At 33.7% G+C, this 19,913-nt stretch overlaps 4 protein-coding genes and 1 non-coding gene across 6 annotated transcripts; 2 read left to right on the plus strand and 3 right to left on the minus strand.

Moving 5' to 3' along the window:
• Positions 1-697: 697 nt before the first annotated feature.
• Positions 698-770, minus strand: TRNAV-UAC. The gene has a single exon. It is a non-coding gene; the product is annotated as a tRNA-Val (tRNA).
• A 69-nt stretch (positions 771-839) lies between these two features.
• Positions 840-2,228, plus strand: LOC110703427 (thioredoxin-like protein Clot). Its single transcript, XM_021881240.1, has 3 exons — positions 840-1,124; positions 1,410-1,564; positions 1,776-2,228. The coding sequence occupies exons 1-3, from the start codon at positions 862-864 to the stop codon at positions 2,030-2,032; spliced, it is 675 nt and encodes a 224-aa protein (XP_021736932.1). The 5' UTR covers positions 840-861; the 3' UTR covers positions 2,033-2,228.
• Positions 2,229-7,372: 5,144 nt separating this feature from the next.
• On the plus strand, positions 7,373-8,786 carry LOC110701569 (thioredoxin-like protein Clot). The gene is made up of 3 exons (XM_021879205.1): positions 7,373-7,771; positions 8,032-8,183; positions 8,359-8,786. The coding sequence occupies exons 2-3, from the start codon at positions 8,039-8,041 to the stop codon at positions 8,613-8,615; spliced, it is 402 nt and encodes a 133-aa protein (XP_021734897.1). The 5' UTR covers positions 7,373-7,771; positions 8,032-8,038; the 3' UTR covers positions 8,616-8,786.
• A 2,010-nt stretch (positions 8,787-10,796) lies between these two features.
• Positions 10,797-11,666, minus strand: LOC110701909. Its single transcript, XM_021879518.1, has one exon. The coding sequence runs from the start codon at positions 11,664-11,666 to the stop codon at positions 10,797-10,799; it is 870 nt and encodes a 289-aa protein (XP_021735210.1).
• A 5,403-nt stretch (positions 11,667-17,069) lies between these two features.
• On the minus strand, positions 17,070-19,578 carry LOC110703437 (vegetative cell wall protein gp1-like). Of its 2 annotated transcripts, XM_021881257.1 has the most exons (3): positions 19,154-19,578; positions 17,622-18,428; positions 17,070-17,546 (listed from the first exon to the last, which is right to left on the minus strand). In XM_021881257.1, exons 1-3 carry the CDS (start codon positions 19,335-19,337, stop codon positions 17,332-17,334), a joined length of 1,206 nt encoding a protein of 401 aa, XP_021736949.1. In that variant the 5' UTR covers positions 19,338-19,578; the 3' UTR covers positions 17,070-17,331. The 2 variants fall into 2 exon arrangements, with proteins under 2 accessions (XP_021736949.1, XP_021736942.1); XM_021881250.1 differs by having other exon boundaries at positions 17,070-18,428; positions 19,154-19,567.
• Positions 19,579-19,913: the final 335 nt, after the last annotated feature.

The raw sequence follows: 19,913 nt of genomic DNA on the forward strand, positions 1-19,913 counted from the left end.
AATAATTAATAAAAACATATTATTGATTGATTAATGGTGTATTAATGATATAAAGAAACAGAATATAAGGATAAATAAGTTTTGCCTTTTAGAGTAAAAGTGAATAAGAAAAAAAATTGGTGAGGTAAGCCGATTAAAAGCGAGTAAAACATCTATAAAAGGTGAAATGAGACTTTCATTTGGGAACAAATCTTTCACGTGAAATGAGAAGACATTTACTTGAGATAAATGAAATACATAATTCATACTCAATCTTAACAAAAATGGAAAAATCAAAAAGGGCAAAAAAGAAATTGAAGAGAGTACATCATTAAATTATTTCAATTTTCACAAATATCGGTAACACATAGTTGCTCTCACTCTCTTTAACAAAAATGTCATCATTTGCTTCCCCATCAAAATACATAGCAATAGCCAATAGGCCAATAGAGCATCCAACACAAACTCGCTACTAGGGCAAGCCTAACACAATTGCTAAACTTTGAGAATTTGAGATACATTGCTTCTTCAACGAAAGCATCTTTCCACTAGAACAATTTTTGTCTTTCTTTTCTTAAGAAATATATTCAAAGAATAAAATCATAAATACTCAAACACCATTGCACTACACTGTACATACCAAAATGATTATTACGGATTTACAGAGTCACGAAGCTAGTTTTGCAAAAAAAAAGTATAAAAATGAAAAAGTCAAAGTTGTTGCTGCCCAGGATCGAACTGGGGACCTTTAGTGTGTAAGACTAACGTGATAACCACTACACCACAGCAACTGGATAATGATATGTTTGTTTGTTTAATTTATTAATAACCAAAATTTTAGACTTTAAACATGCCATGAATTGACCCGAATTAAAGTCCACAATGTGTAGCATTACTAGAATTTGGGCCGGCATTTCCCATGAATTGGGTTCCGAAAAGATATCCAGAGTTCCGAATCTATCTACTTGTATTATCGGATTAGTTAAAAAAATAAAAACAGGGAAAAGCTCTGGTGGGAAACAAAAGATTTTGATTCCTGAAATTGTGCGCTTGAAACATAATAAATTTTCGTTTTTAGGGTTTTTCTCAGAAAATTACTTGGGAAATTCACCGATTCTACGATCAATTTCTGGAGTTTTCTCGAGGTAAAGGCTTCTTCATGCAATTAACCCTTTAAAGATTTCATCTTTTATCAGTACTTTATGGTACAAAACCTTATTGTATGATTCTCTTTGATTTTGGTTTGTTAATGTCTGAAATTGATGGGATTCTTGTGTTTAATTCATCTAAGGCTCTTGTTTGTGTTAATTGATTGAAATTCTGGTAATATTTTGGGATTCTAAATTAAAATCATCTGCCATTATTCTAAATTTTTGTAAGAAGATGAGATGCATTGCCATTATTCTAATAATTTTTGAGAAAATTATCAGGAATAAAAAGATGGGGTTGAAGATAATGGATGCTACAGTGGCAAGCTTTAATGGGGTATTTGATAAGTTTAAAGAAGAAGCTGCTAACAACAAAGCTAATCTCATCCTCTTTTTGGCTGACAATGACCCTTCTACTAATCTCAGTTGGTGTCCTGGTAATTCTCTATTTTTTTTTTTTGCTTTGATGTTGATATTAGGGGTTATAAATGGTTACATATTATAATTTTATGATTCGGATGTACACCTTTGATCATTAATTTGACGTACTTCATAGCTCTTAATCAGTAGTATGCTCGTATACATAAAGATTTGTGATAGTGTATGAAATGATGAAGGAAAGTGTTGTTGTTGTGCCACTAAGTGCAGATTGTGTGAGAGCTGAACCAGTGATATTGAAGAAGTTGGAAGAATATGGAGAAAATGTGGCACTTTTGAGAGCTTATGTAGGAGATAGACCAACTTGGAGGACCCCTCAGCACCCTTGGAGGGTAGATTCAAGGTTTCAGCTCAAGGGTGTTCCAACCCTTATTCGCTGGGAAAATGATGCTGTTGCTGCGCGTATGGAAGACCATGAGGCTCACATTGAATCAAAGATCAATGCCCTTCTCGGTGAGTCCAAGTGATCAAATGTACGTTGTTTAGTTGTAGATGCAGAGTTTTTCAGCTATTGCACCCCCTCCCTAATAAACTTGCTTAGATGGTTGTATCTGAGTCTGAACAAAAACTTAAATCATAACTGATGTCTGTTTGCCAGGCTATTCTGCTTAGTAAGGTTGTTACTAGTAGTTAATAAATGTTCGGAGTTTGCATTTTATCCTATGTATATGTGTGTGTGTGTGTTTTATGATTGATAAGAAAATAATAACTATGAGCTCATAAGGAATTTGTCATACTTTGGACTTATGATCTGATCATACTCTGGGGGGAAAAAGCATGCTAAATTGAGACATCAAGTTGTTTGTGTGCATCTCATTTAGAGGTTCGCACCATCTATCACTTTGTAGTAGTATGTGGCTCATGGTTCGTGCTAGTTAACCCAATTTTTAAATGTAAACATGGCTTCCTTGAAAGAGGAGGTAGAATAAAAATATATTAAGAATTACCATGTGGTCTTTGTTGATTTATTTATTAACTTTCCTAGAATTCTAGAAAGACATCTTATGCTGCTAAAGCAACACAAATAATGTGTTACTTTTGGATCTGAATGTGTGCTGACAGTATTACAGCTTCCGTGTGAGGCTTTGTTATGGTGGGGAGCTCTGCAACTGTTGTTTAGCAATGCTGTTGCTGAACTTTGGCTGAGAGTATTTCAGTGAGGTTGCTCAAGTATATACTACTAGATTAGTCTCATGCGATGCACGATTTGATCAAATAAAATTTTCTAAATTTGTTTATTTTTTCATACCAAAATTTTAAAAAACAGTATTCCGAACACAAATAGAACATCAAATATTACCAAAAATAGAATCATAGAATTGAATGATGAAAAGGGTAACCGAGGAAGAAAAATTAAATTATTATTGTTAAAAAGAATAGATTGTTTTTAAGAATTTGATACTAACAATAACGTAGTTGATTAGAATTTTAATATAATAAAATTAAATTTATAAAATGATGACATCATTTATAGTTTTGGAAGGAAAATTTTTAATGACAACATGACATGTGTTTAATTTAAAAAAGAATGATGTCAGTGGTTGCTACTTTAATATTAGTTATAGATTAGTTCCAAAGTTTAAAATCAATGCAAGATTAAACATTGAAACACTTTGTATATCTGAAACCTCAAAGGCCATTAAATTTTCAGTTTGGTTCTGCTACTTTCACATCTTCACCGCAAAGAGCCTGCAAGAAGTTCTAGTTACTCTGTATCACATACATATTATCACATAGTCAAACAACTATCTTGATCATCAAACACTTGTTATTTATGAGAAATCACACTGTCTTTATTTAGTTAGCATGTCTTTTAAAAAATTAAAATAGAAATTTTGACTTTTGTTACCACAAAAAGCCATCGGTTTCATTTTTGCTTCCCCTTAAAATTTTTATTTTATTTTACTATCACTAAAATTCACATATTTTTAGAAGTTGATACCAGTTGACGGAGTCTGTTACATTTGCCGTTTGTGGGCCCCACGCAATTAACTGACCAACGTTCCTTTGTTCTTCTCTCTCCTCGAAGCGTTTGCTCTGCCTAAATGTTGCTTGTCTCCATTGAATGCTCTCAACAACCTCCATTGAAGGCAATAATTTTTTTTCCTTCAATTCTTGTCTCTCTCCTGTCACCATCTCCATCTCTCTACATCTCTAAATTCTGCAATTTCCATGAATCTTTCATTCCATACTCGTTCTTCTTCTTTCTCTTTCTTACCTACAAATAATTTCCACCCTCTTCGCTTAAACAAATCCAACACCCTCTACAAATTCCTCCATTTTTCTCCTTCTTCCCGCCAATTCCCTGCCCTGCAACACCAATTTTCCCAAAGCTCCAACCCATTTATCAGCTTCATCCTCTGCTACGTCTTCGACCGCGAATGCCGAAAAGGAAGATAAGCTTCCTGCTGATATTGACATCACAGAGATTCCAGAACCCAATTCTAGAGTAATTGTTCAAGTTTTTTGTCTTTAAATTTGTAATCTTTTTGTACTATTGAGCATAATTTGATGATTTCTCAATTGGGTATTGTTTGATTTCTTGAAATTTTACTAAAAATCCAAATGGGTTATTCTCTTAGTGATGAGTTTTCATGTGGGTGTTGCTTAATTAGTTTACTTTTATTGAAAATATAAATGGGTTATCTTTGTTTTCCCTATCTATGATTGAACAACTCCAACAAATTTCGTCCTTCGTCAACTTTGGAGAAGATGGGTTCTTCAAAGCTATTACTTATACACAAGAAACTGACAAAAGAAACGTTATAGTGGGGCCCACAAACGGCAAATGTAACAGATTCCGTCAATTGGTATCAACTTCTAAAATATGTGAATTTTAGTGGTAGTAAAATAAAATAAAAATTTTTAAGGGGTAGCAAAAATGAAACTGATGGCTTTTTGTGGTAGCAAAAGTCAAAAAATCCTTAAAATAATTCAATCCACACCATGTTGAAACTTGAAAGTGCAATCACAGTAGTGCCAGAGTAGCAGTAGCAGCCATGCTCTTCAGCTCTTGGTGATAGGTGTTGGATGTAAAGGTGGACAATAATGAAACAATCTGAACCATGGGAGCGAGTTGATACAGTGGACTTGAAGTCAGCGACTAATTGCAGAGTCTTGCTTCTCAGGTTCACAGAGAGGAGACATAGTTCCTTAGAAAAAACGTATAGTACGTCTCCATCATAGGGATCAAAACTTTTGATAGACATGCACACATTGTTACAGAGCCAATTAATACTTGTAAGATCCACAAAGTGCTTTATATTCCAAGTACAGTCATGACCATTTGTGTAGTTCTCCATATCACAGACGGTGAGTGTTTGAGTAGAGGCGGTCACGTAGCTCCAATGATAAAGCCGCAGGTGCTGTTCAACATTTGCTATGCATAAACTACGTTGATCAACTGGTGAAATTTCCTTACGGTACATCTCATCGAGTTTAGCTTCTTGGGGAAGATGAATAAAATCGCAGTGCTGGGGGTTGTCTTTGTCGAATGGATTATATACCATTATCATGTTGGTGCACCAATAAAGCGCACCATCCAACGTGGTCATGTATTGACCAATTGCTTTATTTACCATTCTCACCGAAACAAAGTTTTATGGGGCGTGCACAAGAAATTTACACCAACTGCTAGTATCAGAAGAGAAGACGTAACAATTCAAAAACTCACTACATCTTTCAATGCTATCTCCGCGCCTAACTAGGTGCAGAGTGCCCTTAACAAGCACCACTTTGTAATGGGCAGGATCATCAACACTACATACGATGCCATTGAAATCAATAATGCCATTGAAATCAGTAAAAGGATTATACAAGAGACAAGACGGAGGTTTGGGGAGTCTATAAGATTGCTTAGTTAGGGGGTTTGATACGTTTAGATATAACGAGGGAGTAAATAGGCCAAAATCTGACACTGTCAAGAGAAAATCATTGATACACACGATATTATGTTCATAGGTCATTGTTGATTGAAGAAATCTAAGGATATTAAGGGTTGGCTCTTAGGTAACGCCTGGACCTCTATAGTTCGAGTCGTCGGAGTAAAGGAACTAGAGAAAACATTATCGTTCAGATTAAAAGGATCAAAGGGAACATTAATGCGACGATAATTGACAAGTTGTAGATGATGTTTACCTTGACGTTGAGATGCATTATAGTGTTGTCCATGGCAACGGAAAAAGCATGGACTAGAAATCAAGGCGAGCCAACGCTTCGAGACGAGCTTACATTGATGGGCTGATTTCACTGGTGCTCGAATAAAAATCTCCATTAAGGTCTCATCATTTAAATCTTCTAATTCTGTTTTTCTCCTCTTCATATTCATTGCCATATTTTTACCAAGTAATTTTTGTTGGTCTAAACTTTATAATACTTGTATAGTTGTATGTGTTTTGTTGAAGGCAGGAGGGGTATATATATACCACCAACTACACCGACTCTTTTAATTCTAAATATCAAGTCTAACAGAAAAACTCCAAGATAAAGTCCTAATATAGTTATATTTAGTACATAAAATTGCCAATATCTTTTGTGGTAATATAAATCGATAAAAGACAGATAAAATTTTCATTCAGGTTTCCCAATTGTTATAGCATGGCTATTGGGTTAGGAAACATGTTGACTTGTTTTCCAAGTCCACGTCTTTTTTCGAACTATGGTACTTTTTTTTTTTTTTTTGAAGGGTTTCGAACTATGGTACTTGGCAAGTCTCGGCATTGTGATTTTCTTTTTATTTGTTTGTTTATTTATTTTTTTGGCATTTCTATGGTAGGGTACCATGATCGCCAAATTAAAATAAAAAATAAATAAATAAATAAATAAATAAAAAAAAATCCTTCCTTTATTTTTGTTCTCCTGCTCTTCCTCGCTTTGTCTTACTTTTTTTTTTTTCAAAATTCCTCAAATAATCTCATAATTAATATGCAACATTCAAGATATATCTTCTTAAATCAGTCTATTATTAAGAAATTTTGTTGAATTGAAGAGCTAATTGTTCAAATTCAAACCAAAATAAGAAAAATTAAAACCCTAAAATCAAATTAAACATTTCATATTTGTGAGAATCTGATAAAATTTAAACAACAATTTGAATGAAGATGATTTAATTTAAAGAAGAGAAAAAAAATCGAACAAATTTATGAGAATTTGCAGACGAAATTCGACGTAGAAATTAATTACTGAAAATTAATCGAGCTTTTTTTTCGGAGAAGGATATTAACATATTGCTGTGTAAAAATAACATATGTTTGAAAAAATAACAAAAGGTTAAAGCAAACTAACACAAAGTTCAAGTAAGATAACACAAGCTTTTAGCAAAATAACAAATGATTTTAGCAACATAACACAAGGTTTGCGTGAAATAACACAAGTTTATAGTAAAATAACATAGGCTGAGGTTTACGCAAAATAACACAATAACACTTGGTTTACGTAAATTAACACAATGTTTTAGCAAAATAACAAAATTTTAGGTTAGTTTTGGGCATGCTTGAATACTAACTCGATACCTTGAGAGTGAGGAGGGGAGGGGGGGTGGGTATGGTATCCCCATTCTCAAAGTGTATAAAGTGTATAAGATTTTAAGAACAATTTAAAGGTGTATAAAGTATAGTAATAGGCAATGACAATTATGATATTTTATGTGGATGATTCAGAAATCCAATAGTGTTTAGTGTTTGTATATACAGATATTAGTCGAAAATTATTACTCATATATTTTTCTCTTTCTCTTAAGAGATTTATTATAAAACAAATTTGTACTCGTAACGATTAAGAGAATACAAGGATTATATGAAGTACAAAACATTTCTTAAAAAAAAATTGCCGGATTTAACCTAGTAATTCAAAATATTAATGATCAAAGATTCATATTAACTAACAGGGGAAAAAAATTAATTAATGAACTTCGTAATAAAAGTAGACAAGTAGCTATTACGACAACTAACATCCAGTTCAAGTTCAAAGTCTATAATGTGTAGCATTTGGGCCGGTATTTTCCATAGTTTGGGTCCCGATTCATATCCAGATTTCCGAATCCATCTATTGTCGGATTTAAAGGAAAAATGAACAAAAACAGGGGAAAAGCTCTGGTGGGAAAAAACAAAAAAGATTTTGAATCGTAAATTCTCAATTTTGGTTTTTTGCAGAAGATTTACTTGGGAAATTCACCCAATTTCACAATCAATTTCTGGTTTTTTCTAGAGGTAAATGCTTATTCATGCAATTAACCCTTTGAAGATTTCATCTTTTTATTAATATTTCACTGAAACCATTTAATAAGCATAATTCTCTTTGATTTTGGTTTGTTAATTCCTGAAAGTTGATGAAATTCTAGTGTTTGATTAATTTAGGGCTCTTGTTCGTGTTAACTAATTGAAATTCTAGGGTTTTGGGACATTCTAAAATACAAATTCAAAATTTAAAATTTCTGCCATTATTCTAATTAATCTCAGAAAATTATCAGGAAAAAAATGGGGTTGAAGATAATGGATGCTACAGTAGCAAGTTTCAATGGGGTATTTGATAAGTTCAAAGAAGAAGCTGCAAATAACAAAGCTAATCTCATCCTCTTTTTGGGTGACAATGATCCTTCTACTAATCTCAGTTGGTGTCCTGGTAATTCTAGAATATATTTTTTTTTTTTATTTAATGTTGGTACTGGATGTTAATGATGGTTGCACTTAAATCGTTTCCCGTGTCCGATGTACGTCTTTGATCATTAATACGAAGTACTTCATAGCTCTTAATTAATCGTATGCTTATATCTATATTGTTGTGGCACTAAATGCAGATCGTGTGACAGCTGAACCAGTGATTTTGAAGAAGTTGAAAGAATTTGGAGAAGATGTGGTGCTTTTGAGAGCTTATGCAGGAGATAGACCAACTTGGAGTAACCCTCAGCACCCTTGGAGGGTAGACTCGAGGTTTCAGGTCAAGGATGTTCCAACCCTTTTTCGCTGGGAAAATGATTCTGTTGCTGCGCGTCTGGAGGACTATGAGGCTCACATTGTATCAAAGATCAGTGCTCTCCTCGGCGAATTCAAGTGATCAAATGTATGTTGTTTAGTCTTAGATGCAGAGTTTTTCAACTAATGCACCCACCCCACCCCCTAAACTGAAATAATAAATTTGCCTAGATAGTTGTATCCGATTCTTAACAAAAACTCAAAACATGACTGATGTCTGGTTGCCAGGCTATTCTGCTGAGTAATTTGAGGATGTTACTTGTTAATTAATATTTCGAGTTTGCATTTTATACACTTATTTCACCAAATGCCACTAAACACTTTAATAATTCACCAAATGCCATCAAGGATTTCAAAATTCACCAATGTCACCGAGTTTCTATAAAATTCACCGAGTGTCATTAATGACTAACGGTCTAACGACCGTTAGTCATTAGCTTAAATCATGACACATGTCATGATATGATTGATTGATTTTAATCATTTATTTTAATTAATAAAAATAACATTTTTTTCTTGATTTTCGTGACGAAAATTGTTCGGGTGAAATTTTGGGGGTATTTAGAGCCTTTATGGGTTCAAATTAAGTTCGGAATTGGCAAAAAATAACGAAAATGCCCCATTTTGTGTGTCGAAAAATATCTCGATTAGCGAGTCATTATTTTTTAACCATGAAAATTGATCGGGTAAGGTTTTGGAAGTCTATTTGACCCTTTATGGATTCAAATGAAGCTCGGAATTGACAAAAAAATACGTAAATGCCCCGTTTTGTGTGTCAAGAAATATCTCTTTTAGCGTGTCATTTTTTTTAACCATTAAAATTGACCGGGTAAGGTTTTGGGGGTCATATTGATCCTTTAAAGATCTAATTTAAGCTCATATTTGGCAAAAAATTAACGTAAATGCTCAATTTTGCAATTTTTTAGGTAAAAAAAATTACGATCTTAACACGCAAAACAGGACATTTACATTATTTTTTTGCTAATTCCGAGCTTATTTTGATTCCATAAAGGCCTCAAATGACCGCCAAAACCTCATCTGGACAATTTACATAGTTAAAAAAACCGACACGTAAATTGAGATATTTCTCGACACACAAAACGAAGCATTTATGTTATTTTTTGCCAATTCCGAGCTTAATTTGACTTCATAAAGGGTCAAAATGACCTCCAAAACCTAACCCGATCAATTTTCATGGTTAAAAAATAATGACTCGCTAATTGAGATATTTTTTACACACAAAACGGGGCATTTACGTTATTTTTTTGCCAATTCCGAGCTTAATTTGAAATCATAAAGGGCTAAAATAACCCCCAAAATTTTACGCGAACAATTTTCGTCGTGAAAATCGAGAAAAAAAGTTGTTTTTATTAATTAAAATGAATTAATCATATCATGACATGTGTCATGATTTAATCCTAATGACTAACAGAGTTAACGGCCGTTAGTCATTAATGGCACTCGGTGAATTTATTAAAAACTCGATGGCATTTGGTGAATTTTGAAAACCTTAAGGGCATTTGGTGAATTATTAAAGTGCTCATTGGCATTTGCTGAAAGAGCCGTAATATATATTGTCAATATTAAATGATTTAAAAGGATTAAAGTTATGAGATCCCAAGGAGTTCGTCACTGAAAAGTTGTGAATATGATCTGATCGTACTTTGGAGGGAAAATCTTGCTAAATTGAGACATTAAGTTGTTTGTGTGCATCTCATTTAGAGGCTTGCACCACATACCTACAGGGCTAGAACTTTGTAGTATGTAACTAATGGTTCGTGCTAGCAAACCTGTGTTTTCCTTATCTTTCTCCAAGCAAAAGAAGAGGTTGAATAAAAGTACAGTAAAAATCACTATGTGACCTTTATGGATCTAATTATTTTCTAGGAAGACATCTTATGTTGCTAGAGCAACACAGAGAATGCGTTACTTTTGGATCCGATTATGTGCTGCTGTATTACAGCTTCTGTGCAAGGCTTTGTTCTGGTGGGGAGCTCTGCAGCTGTTGTTTAGCTACGCTGTAGCTGAACTCTGGCTGAGAGATTATTTAAGTGAGGTTGCTCGAGTGTATACTATTCTTTCAAAAATTAAAAGATTAAACATTAAGACTTGAAATTTTGAAGCCTCAAAGGGCAGCAAATTCAGTTTCATGAAAAATCACACTATGTAGTATAATAGGAACAATCTTTATTTAGTTTGACAAGAGGGCGTAAAAAACAAAATACTTGGTATATAAATGGAATATGATGTCGAAAGTGTATAATCACAGCGCTGCAGTAGCAACAATACTCTTGATGATAGGGGTTGGCCAGAAAGGTGGAAAATAAGGAAACAATCTGAAGTGTGGCATCACTGGAAATACAGTGGACTTGAAGTGGAAGACTAGTTGCACAGTCTTGCTTCTCAGGTTCACGGAGAGTAGACGGTCATCCTTAGAAAAAACGTATAGCACGTCTCCATCATAAGGATCGAAACCTTTGATAGACACGTTCACATCTGACGGTGAGTGTTTACAGCGCCAATTAATACTCGTAAGATCCACAAAGTGCTTTATATTCCAAGTACGGTCGTCCTTCAAATCCCAGACGGTGAGTGTTTGAGTAAAGGCGGTCACAAAGCTCCAATGATAAAGCCACAGGCGTTGTTCAATATTTGCTATGCATAAACTATGGAGATTACGGAGATCATCTGCTGAATTTTTAGCTTCTTGAGGAAGATGGATAAAGTCGCAGTGTTGGGAATCGACATTATCGAAGAGATTATATACCATGATCATGTTGATGCACCAATAAAGCGCACCATCCAACGCGGTGGGGTATAGACCAATTGCTGCATCTAAAATGGTCTCCGTAAGGAAGTTTGGTGGAGCAGGCACAAGAAAGTTACACCAACTGCTAGTATCGGAAGAGAAGACATAAAACTTGAGAAATTCACTACTTCTTACAATGCTACCTCCACGCCTAACTAGGGGCGGAGAGTCCTTTACAAGCACCACTTTATAATGGGCAGGATCGTCAACGCTACGTATAATGCCACTGAAATCAATTGAAGGCCGCTTATCCAAGAAAAAAGACGGAGGTTCGGGGAGCCTATAAGATTGCTTAGTTAAAGGGTTCGATATAGGGGTGAGCATGGGTCAGATACTCGTACTGTTAACACTATCAGTTTGGGTACCCAATAACCAATAATACTAAATATGATATCCATTAACCGAACTGATAAGTTTAGGTACTCGGATTTTCGGATCAGTTATCGAGTATTCAATATGCTATCCAATAATGAAAATTTAGACTTTATAATCTACTCCGTAGTTAGGAAAGATTAGAAATAATAATCCCAACTTTCACCTATTTTGTTTCAATAATCCCAACTTTAAAGTGAATAATCCGAACTTTGGAGGCTGTTGATTTTCTTCAATCCCAAATACTGGTTACCTGTTGAACGAGTAATTTTTTTTATTTTTTCTTTATATGACACATGTCGCAACATAATTGGATAGAAAAAATTAAAAAAAAAACAAAAAAATTGAATTTGAGAAGAAAAAAAAACAAAATTAAAAAAAACCCACCAACCAAACCTCAACCCTGACGCCCGACGCTGGCCACCCAATCACTGACACCCGATGCCGGCCGAATGACGGCCGTCCGGCCGCCGCTACCCTTCCCTTCCCCCACCCCCTCTCTACCCACGCCGGTATATCACAACCCCTTCCCATCCTTCGAATCCGCAACCCCCCTCCCATACCCTGAAACCACCTCAAACGGAAACGGGAAACCACCCTAACCCCTACCTAGGAGCAATTGGTGGCAATTTGTTGCGGTTGCGAGTTGGCTAGCGGTGGCGTGTTGCCGTTGTTGCGATTGCGAGTTGGCTAGGGTGGCGGTTTGGGGTTTTTAAGAGTGGAAGAGGAGTTTTCTTGGTGGTTGTGTGGGGGAATGGGAGTGGGTTTCGGGGAGAGGGGAAACCGGTGACGCTAGGTGTGGGGAAGAGGCGATGGGTCGGCGAGGGAGGGGTGGCAGGCTGGGCAGCAGGGTTGGGGGTGGGGGAAAGGGAAGGGGCTGGTGTTTTTTTTTTTTGGTGTTTTTTTTATTTTTATTTTTTGGACCAATCAGGACTTGACACATGTCAAGTGACCTGATATAATAGGTCATTGACTTTCATTGACCGGTTTGGAATTGAAGTAAGTAAACAACCCCCAAAGCTTGGTTTATTCCAGAATAATCCAAAGTTAGGATTATTAAAGGAAAATCCAGCAAAGTTGAGATTATTATTTCTAATTTTTCCATCTAGTTGTTATGATATCATTCCACACTAATTAACAATAATACCACATGATCATGATCAAATTACTAATAATATTACTAACCATTTAAATTATGAAGTGATTATGAAGTAAAGTAAGAGTTTAGATTTTGGATAAATAGATTTAAATAGGAAAAAATTAAAAAATAAAATTATTGGATCAGATCGGGTAACCGTTAATTTTAAAATGATACCCAATAACCGTACCCGATAACAAATTATCGGATCGTATACCCGAACCGTTATGGTTATCGGAACGGATACCCTAATTTTTGGTTCGATTACGTTTCGAGTTTTGGATTTTTCGGATAATTTTGCTCGGCCCTAGTTCGATACGCTTAGATTTAAGGGAGCTCCAACATCACAATTCGACACTGTCAAGAGTAAATCATTAGATACACAAAATATACGACTATTCGAAGGCCATTTTTTTATTAAGTAATGATATTACGGGGTCGCTCTTAGGTAATGCTTGGACGGGATTAGAGGGAATATAATTATTGATATTAAAATCACTGGTACAATAAGTGAAATGATGTAGATGATGATTATCTTGATGTTGTCGTCGATGGCAGCCAACAAAGTAAGGACTAGAAATCAACGCAAGCCAACGCTTCGAGACCAGCTTACATTGATGGGCTGATCTCACCGGTACTCGAGCAAGAATCTCCATCAAGGTCTCATCCCTTAAATCTTCTAGTTCTGTTTTTCTCCTCTTCATATTCATAGCCATAAAAACTTTTGTTAGTCTAAACTTTATAATATGAAGTATGTGTTTGTTGAAGGCAGAGGATATATATACCCAGTGATACGGATGACCTACTCTTTTGATTCTATATATGTCAAATCTATCCAACTAATTCTTTGATAAGCTCCTGATATATACTAGATAAAATTGTATCAATATCTTTAAGATTATGGTAATAATGTAATATATATATACGACGTATTTGAGTTTTGATCCTAGAAGCTAGATATAAAGTCTAACAAACTAATTTTCATTCAAGTTTAGGATACGTCTTGATGACTTGTTTTCCAAGTCCACGGCTTTAGGTTTTTTTTCGATGATTAAGCACGGCTATTTGCCCGATAATGGTACTTTAGCAGTCCCAACACAATATTATAATGTACTAGTATAAGCCTAGTGTTTGTGATCTTTCTCTATTGTAATGCATACAAAAGATGAAAACTCATATGATCCCTTTGTATAGAACTAGATTAGGTTCCATGTAATGCACGGTTATACTAAGCTACTCTTTATAAAATAATTCCAACCACTCTTTATAAAGTAATTTTTGTAAGGAATGATTTATTTTATTTATAAGATGTATGTATGTCCATTAGAGGTGATCATAAATAGCTTGCCTCGGTAGCACGATTCAACCCATTTTAAAAAAATGCAAGTTTGATTAACCTCAAATCATCGCTAATATTCAACTCATCAACCTGAAAAGCCAGTCAAATTTTGTTGGTTTGTGCATGAGTTTATATTTTATGGTAGTTTAACGAATATTGGCATGTTTATTTAGATATATGTTTAAGAAATGTTGTAGGTTTATTATTATTATTATTATTATTATTATTATTATTATTATTATTATTATTATTATTATTATTTGAAAGGATATATATTTTAGTTAAGACTATTATAAAGAATTACAAATAAGATTGATTTTAAATGATTAAAATTCAATTGAAAGTAAGAACGACTAGAAAAAAAAATAAGATTACCAATATACTATTTATCAAATTTATTGAAATTTGGAAAAAAGACAATAAATTCAAATCTAGGTTGGGTTATTATTCTAGATAATTTTTCCTTTTTTAAAAAACTAAAAAATATATTTTGATATTCATATTAGAATTTAAATTATTTAAAAAAATAAAAAATTATCTTTTAGTATAAATAGTTTATCCAAATATCCGATAAATGAGATGAAATTTTCATAGATAATATAAATACATTCGGATGTGTATTGCTGTTGGAGTACTGCAAGAATAGTGTCTCCTGCACGCGACACTGGAATTATAACTATGCAAGAAAAAACTTTGTTTTCTTTAAAAATTTATATAAAAGAGATTAAGAGATCACAACAAATATACAAAATAATATATAAAAAATCAGTGCAACACACGAGGTTAAATCTAGTTATATATATATATAAAAAAAAAAAAAAAAAAAAAAAAATATATATATATATATATATAAAAGGGAGTTTTTTCCCAATATTTTAGAGAGCCACCTAGGATTTTTATTTTTACAAAATTATTAGAATGCCATGTAAGATTAGTATTTTTAAGCGTTACTTATAGGATTATGCCACGTAGGATTGTTATTTTAAAGCGCCACGTAAGATTAAAATTAAAAAATTTAAATTTATTATAAAAATAAAATATTATCTTTTTAAATTGGAAATTTTATCTAAGAGAAAAGAAACAATTTATTTTACTTCGTATATATATATAAAAAATACTATTAAACTTTAAAAAATGAAATTCACGTTCAATTGATATTTATAAAAAATAATGAAAATGTGACAAGTGATTATAATAAAATATTTTATAAAAATATACTAATATAATAAATGAAATCACGTTAAACTATATAAAGGGTAGTTTTTTCCCAAAATTTTAGGGAGCCACCTATAACTTTGTTTTTTAAAAAGTTATTAGAGCGCCATGTAAGATTAGAATTTTTAGAGCATTACGTATAGGATTATACCACGTAGGATTGTCATTTTAAAGCACCACGTAAGATTAAAATTAAAAATTCAAATTTATTATAAAAATAAAATACTATCTTTTTAATTGGAAGTTTAATCTAAGAGAACATAACAATTTATTTTATTTCGTATATATAAAAAAAATACTATTAAACTTAAAAAAAATGGAATTCACATTCAATTGATATTTAAAAAAATTGGATTAGATAAAAAAAATAATGAAAATATGACAAGTGATTATAATAAAATATTTTATAAAAATATACTGATAAAAAAAATAAAATCACATTTAATTAAAAAACATATCAGTTTTCTCTCCAAAAAAAAAAGTTTTAAATTAAATAAAAAAAAAATCATTGAAATTAAAAATATATCCTTTCTCTTTTTCTTGAAAAAAAAAATGTTCATCATTTATCATTTATTCGTCTTAAAGATTAAGTTCTACATTAACAAAATAAAATTGGCGAATGAAATTTTAAAGTTTAAACTAATAAATATAAAATATTATCTTTTGATATTAGGAATTTCATCTAAATATATAACGAATGAGAGAAAATTCACAATTTATTTTAAAGTAAATAAAATAAAAATATTAAATAATAATATAATATACTACGTACAATGAATAAATAAAGTAACAAATTTTATCACAAACATAGGAAAAAAAATATAAGTTGTAAGAAAATACAAACAAACCGTGCATCTCACGGGTTTCATCTAGTTTCACTTAATTTGTTAATACATATCTTAACAAAAATATTATATACTAGATAAAATTGTATCAATATGTTATAGATTTTGGTAATATAAACCGACGTTATTTGAGTTTTAATTCTAGAAGCTAGATATAAAATTTAACAAACTAGATAAATTTTTCCTTCAAGTTTAGGATATGTCTTGACTTACAGCTTAAGGTTTTTCGATAATTAAGCACGACTATTTGCCTGATAATGATTTGGCAGTCCGAACACATTATTAGTATTTTTCTACTATTTAACAAATAAGGCAATGGAATGAAAATGATAAATTATGTGATCATATAATGTACTAGTATAAGCCTAGTGTTTGTGATGATGTGATCTTTCTCTATTGTTATGCATACAAAAGATGAAAACTACCCGTTATATAGATTACTATAGAGTCCTGATAGCCCTTTAAATATTAAGTGAGTAGGAAACTATATAATTATTTTCCTAGACTAAATTCAAATAAATAAGATATAGTTATAATAACTAGATCGAATTAATAGAATCCTATATCAACCAAGCTAATGAAATTGAGTAACAACCAGAAAAAAACACTTGGACCCGATCTGGTAGGCCACGGACTAGGCTGCCCTTGCTTCATGAACCACTTTTTCCTCATTTACTTGTTTCTTCACAATCCAAATTCAAAACCCACATCATGCCGTACTAAACGTGTTGGACTTTTGGGCTTGCTAAAACAGTTGCCCTTCCATTAACATTCTACTCACAACTTTAACGACTTATTAATTTTTCTTACAAAAATTTGTTCATCAACCATTAAAATGATCAAATTATTCAAAAATAACACAAGCATCAAAGATGGACATAATAATAATTTGAACAAAAACATGCTAACTTTGAGTAAGAAAACATGATACAGTCTTACAGACCTATATATGTGATAATGTGAATTGTGAAGTAGGCCAAATCTTTGTTTTCCCCTCCTTGTAAAAGAGAAAGCAGGGATGGAAATGATAGTAGTAGTAGATATGGATTACAAGAATTGTACATGCTAGCTAATAGTTTTTCAAGGGTTCACTTTCTTCGTCTTAACCGGGGGAATGCCAGGGAAGAGTGGCGTGGGTGGCAATGGGATGATCGGAGGAAGAGGAAACGAAGATGCGGGTGGAGGTGGTGAGGGTGTGGGAGTCAATCCAGGAACTGGTGGTATAAAAGGCAAGGGAGGTGTTGGAGGCAGTAAACTTGGTGGTGATAATGAGGGTGTAGGAGTCAATCCAGGAACTGGTGGTATAAAGGGCAAGGGAGGTGTTGGAGGCAGTAAACTTGGTGGTGAGGGTGTAGGAGTCAATCCAGGAACTGGTGGTATAAAGGGCAAGGGAGGAGTTGGAGGCAGTAAACCTGGTGGTGTCGGGGGCTGTAATGGGTTTGGGATGAGTGGTGGAGTCGGTGGCTGTAAGGGGTTCGGCAACAGAGGTGCTGGCTGAAGTGGATTGGGTGGTAATGGGATAGGACCCTGTGGGGAAGGTAATACTGGTGGAATAATTGGAGGGAAAATCTGTTGTGGTTGTCTCACTAAACCATTATCCACCTTGTTGTCCTTGTAAGGCCCCACGGATGTATTAGGAGTTGTAGTTGGGAAAGGCGGTAAGAGTGGGAACGAGGGGAGTTTAGGAAGTGGTGGGAGGGATGGAAGTGGTGGAAGGTTAGGCAAATTTGGCATGATAGGTGTGTTTGGGTTAGTTGATGTAGGAGGGTTTGGTGTAGGATTTTCAGGGGTTGGAGTAGGAATTTGAGGGTTTATGCTTGGAATAGTTGGGTATTGAGGGTTTAGTAAGCCTTCAAGAGAATTCAACTGAGACCGTTGTTGGTTACATAAGCCGGGTTGTTTAAGTGGTTTGAAAGAGAAGAAACCAGCAGAAAAGATGTGCTTCCTTCCCTTTCGGTTCTTCAGATGAATCGAAGATGAAGTAGCAGTCGAGGCCACAGCACAGTATGGCTCGCTGCTCTTAACCAGCTTCACGGTACAACCTTCAATCTTGTTGACATGTTTGCTGACTGCGAAGGGTAGCTGCACCTTAAAATTGCCCTGTTTATCAGTTTTCACCTCTTGGTAAAATGCTGGCCTTGAACTCCCTTGTGCACATTCTACTGCAACAGTTGCACCTGAAAATACCAAATTTCAGAAATAATGCAGGGTTAATGTTTTTTTTCTTTATCTTAATGCATTGGAAAGAAATAAATTAGTAGAAACATACAACTGCAGAAAGAGTTGTATTTACACAAACTTAAAAGTCTGATTTGGCTGCTTATTGCCTAATAATGCACCTGTCTTCTCTAGGCCATGTTACTTTTAAACAATTCATTATAACTCAGAACATTGTTTTCCCACCCTTTTTGTCCTTTTATTATTACCGAAAAATAAAGAATCAAAACATCAACATTGGAATGATTTGTGCCCCAAAATTTTCAAGATAGGCACCATAAGGTCCATAACCAAAGGTGCCTCAGCTCTGTGACTTCCAAAAATGGACCGTGACACAGCTAAACGAACAAAGCATTAAAACTCGCCATGATATGATTATGAAGTCCTGGACATACAGAGTTTTGTTTAAAAGAGGGAACGTAAGAGAGAAACATAAACATAGTCTTTGAACTCAAATTTCTTCTCCAAAGTAAATAAAATGCAGCCTAAAACATATGAAAAAGTCTATGTGGTCGAGCAACTAACAGGGGGCGAAATGTCTTTAAATAGTAAATACTCTTGATGAACTAACTATTGTTAAAATTACTTTTAAGGCCGTGCTCAACTGTTAAACAATCAACCGGACTCTAAGCATCTCGAGAAATAGACCAAATTATAGGATCAAATGAAAGGATTAGTAAAGAACCTGAGATGTGATGGCTGCCAGCTTTGGAAAGGTCATCTTGAAAGCAAGTATCACAAAAAACAGCACCAACTACAACTGCAGAAGGCTTCTGATGATGATGCCTTGCTTCTGAGCAGCATGTAACAGAGAGAATCAATATTATAACAAATGAGAAGGGACACCAATTTCTGAGCCCTCTCATCATAAAATTAAACCACTTCTTCTGAAACCAAGTATTATTACTACTAAAAGTAACTTATAACATAAAGCTTCAGCTTTTTTTTTCCCTTAAGCTATGCTTTTTATATTTATAATGATAAAAGAGGAGCTTCTAAACTTATAGAGAATGAAAGAGCAAGTGTCATCTATTTATGTTATTCATGCTGAGGCCAGTCAACTACAAACTAGATGCTGTTAATGCTACAGTAAATCATGCTCCTCATATTTTTTTAATTCCTATTTTATTTTATTTTATTATTTGGAATTATGTAGGTTTTACTACATGCTACATTTTACTGAAAGTTAGTAGTTCTTTTATTGGTGGTGTACATTGCAATAGGTAGAAATCCCAGTTGGTTCACGAGATAAGTTGAGTAAACCACATATTTCATGAGTTTTGACTTGGGACTTGTAGGTTAAAAAAGCTATGGTGATTAGATTGATTAGAGCATTACTTCAATTCACCATTTTTTCATTATTTTGTTTTTCCGATCCTCCAATGTTGTTTACTCCATCCCTCGAGATAACAGCTAGTCATATGTACTATTTTAGAATGTCCGGA

This window comes from Chenopodium quinoa, unplaced genomic scaffold (assembly GCF_001683475.1).
Source record: "Chenopodium quinoa cultivar QQ74 unplaced genomic scaffold, ASM168347v1, whole genome shotgun sequence".
In the NCBI taxonomy this organism is placed as follows: Eukaryota; Viridiplantae; Streptophyta; class Magnoliopsida; order Caryophyllales; family Amaranthaceae; genus Chenopodium; species Chenopodium quinoa.

Excerpts from the sequence above, each read along its gene's own strand:
- LOC110703427 (XM_021881240.1), top strand. The coding sequence starts at position 862 with ATGTGTAGCATTACTAGAATTTGGGCCGGCATTTCCCATGAATTGGGT. Across the intron at positions 1,125-1,409 it reads ATTTCTGGAGTTTTCTCGAG|GAATAAAAAGATGGGGTTGA; the intron begins GTAAAGGCTTCT and ends GAAAATTATCAG. Across the intron at positions 1,565-1,775 it reads TAATCTCAGTTGGTGTCCTG|ATTGTGTGAGAGCTGAACCA; the intron begins GTAATTCTCTAT and ends CACTAAGTGCAG.
- LOC110701909 (XM_021879518.1), bottom strand. The coding sequence starts at position 11,666 with ATGCTCACCCCTATATCGAACCCTTTAACTAAGCAATCTTATAGGCTC.
- LOC110703437 (XM_021881250.1), bottom strand. The coding sequence starts at position 19,337 with ATGATGAGAGGGCTCAGAAATTGGTGTCCCTTCTCATTTGTTATAATA. Across the intron at positions 18,429-19,153 it reads TGGCAGCCATCACATCTCAG|GTGCAACTGTTGCAGTAGAA; the intron begins GTTCTTTACTAA and ends TGGTATTTTCAG.
- LOC110701569 (XM_021879205.1), top strand. The coding sequence starts at position 8,039 with ATGGGGTTGAAGATAATGGATGCTACAGTAGCAAGTTTCAATGGGGTA. Across the intron at positions 8,184-8,358 it reads TAATCTCAGTTGGTGTCCTG|ATCGTGTGACAGCTGAACCA; the intron begins GTAATTCTAGAA and ends CACTAAATGCAG.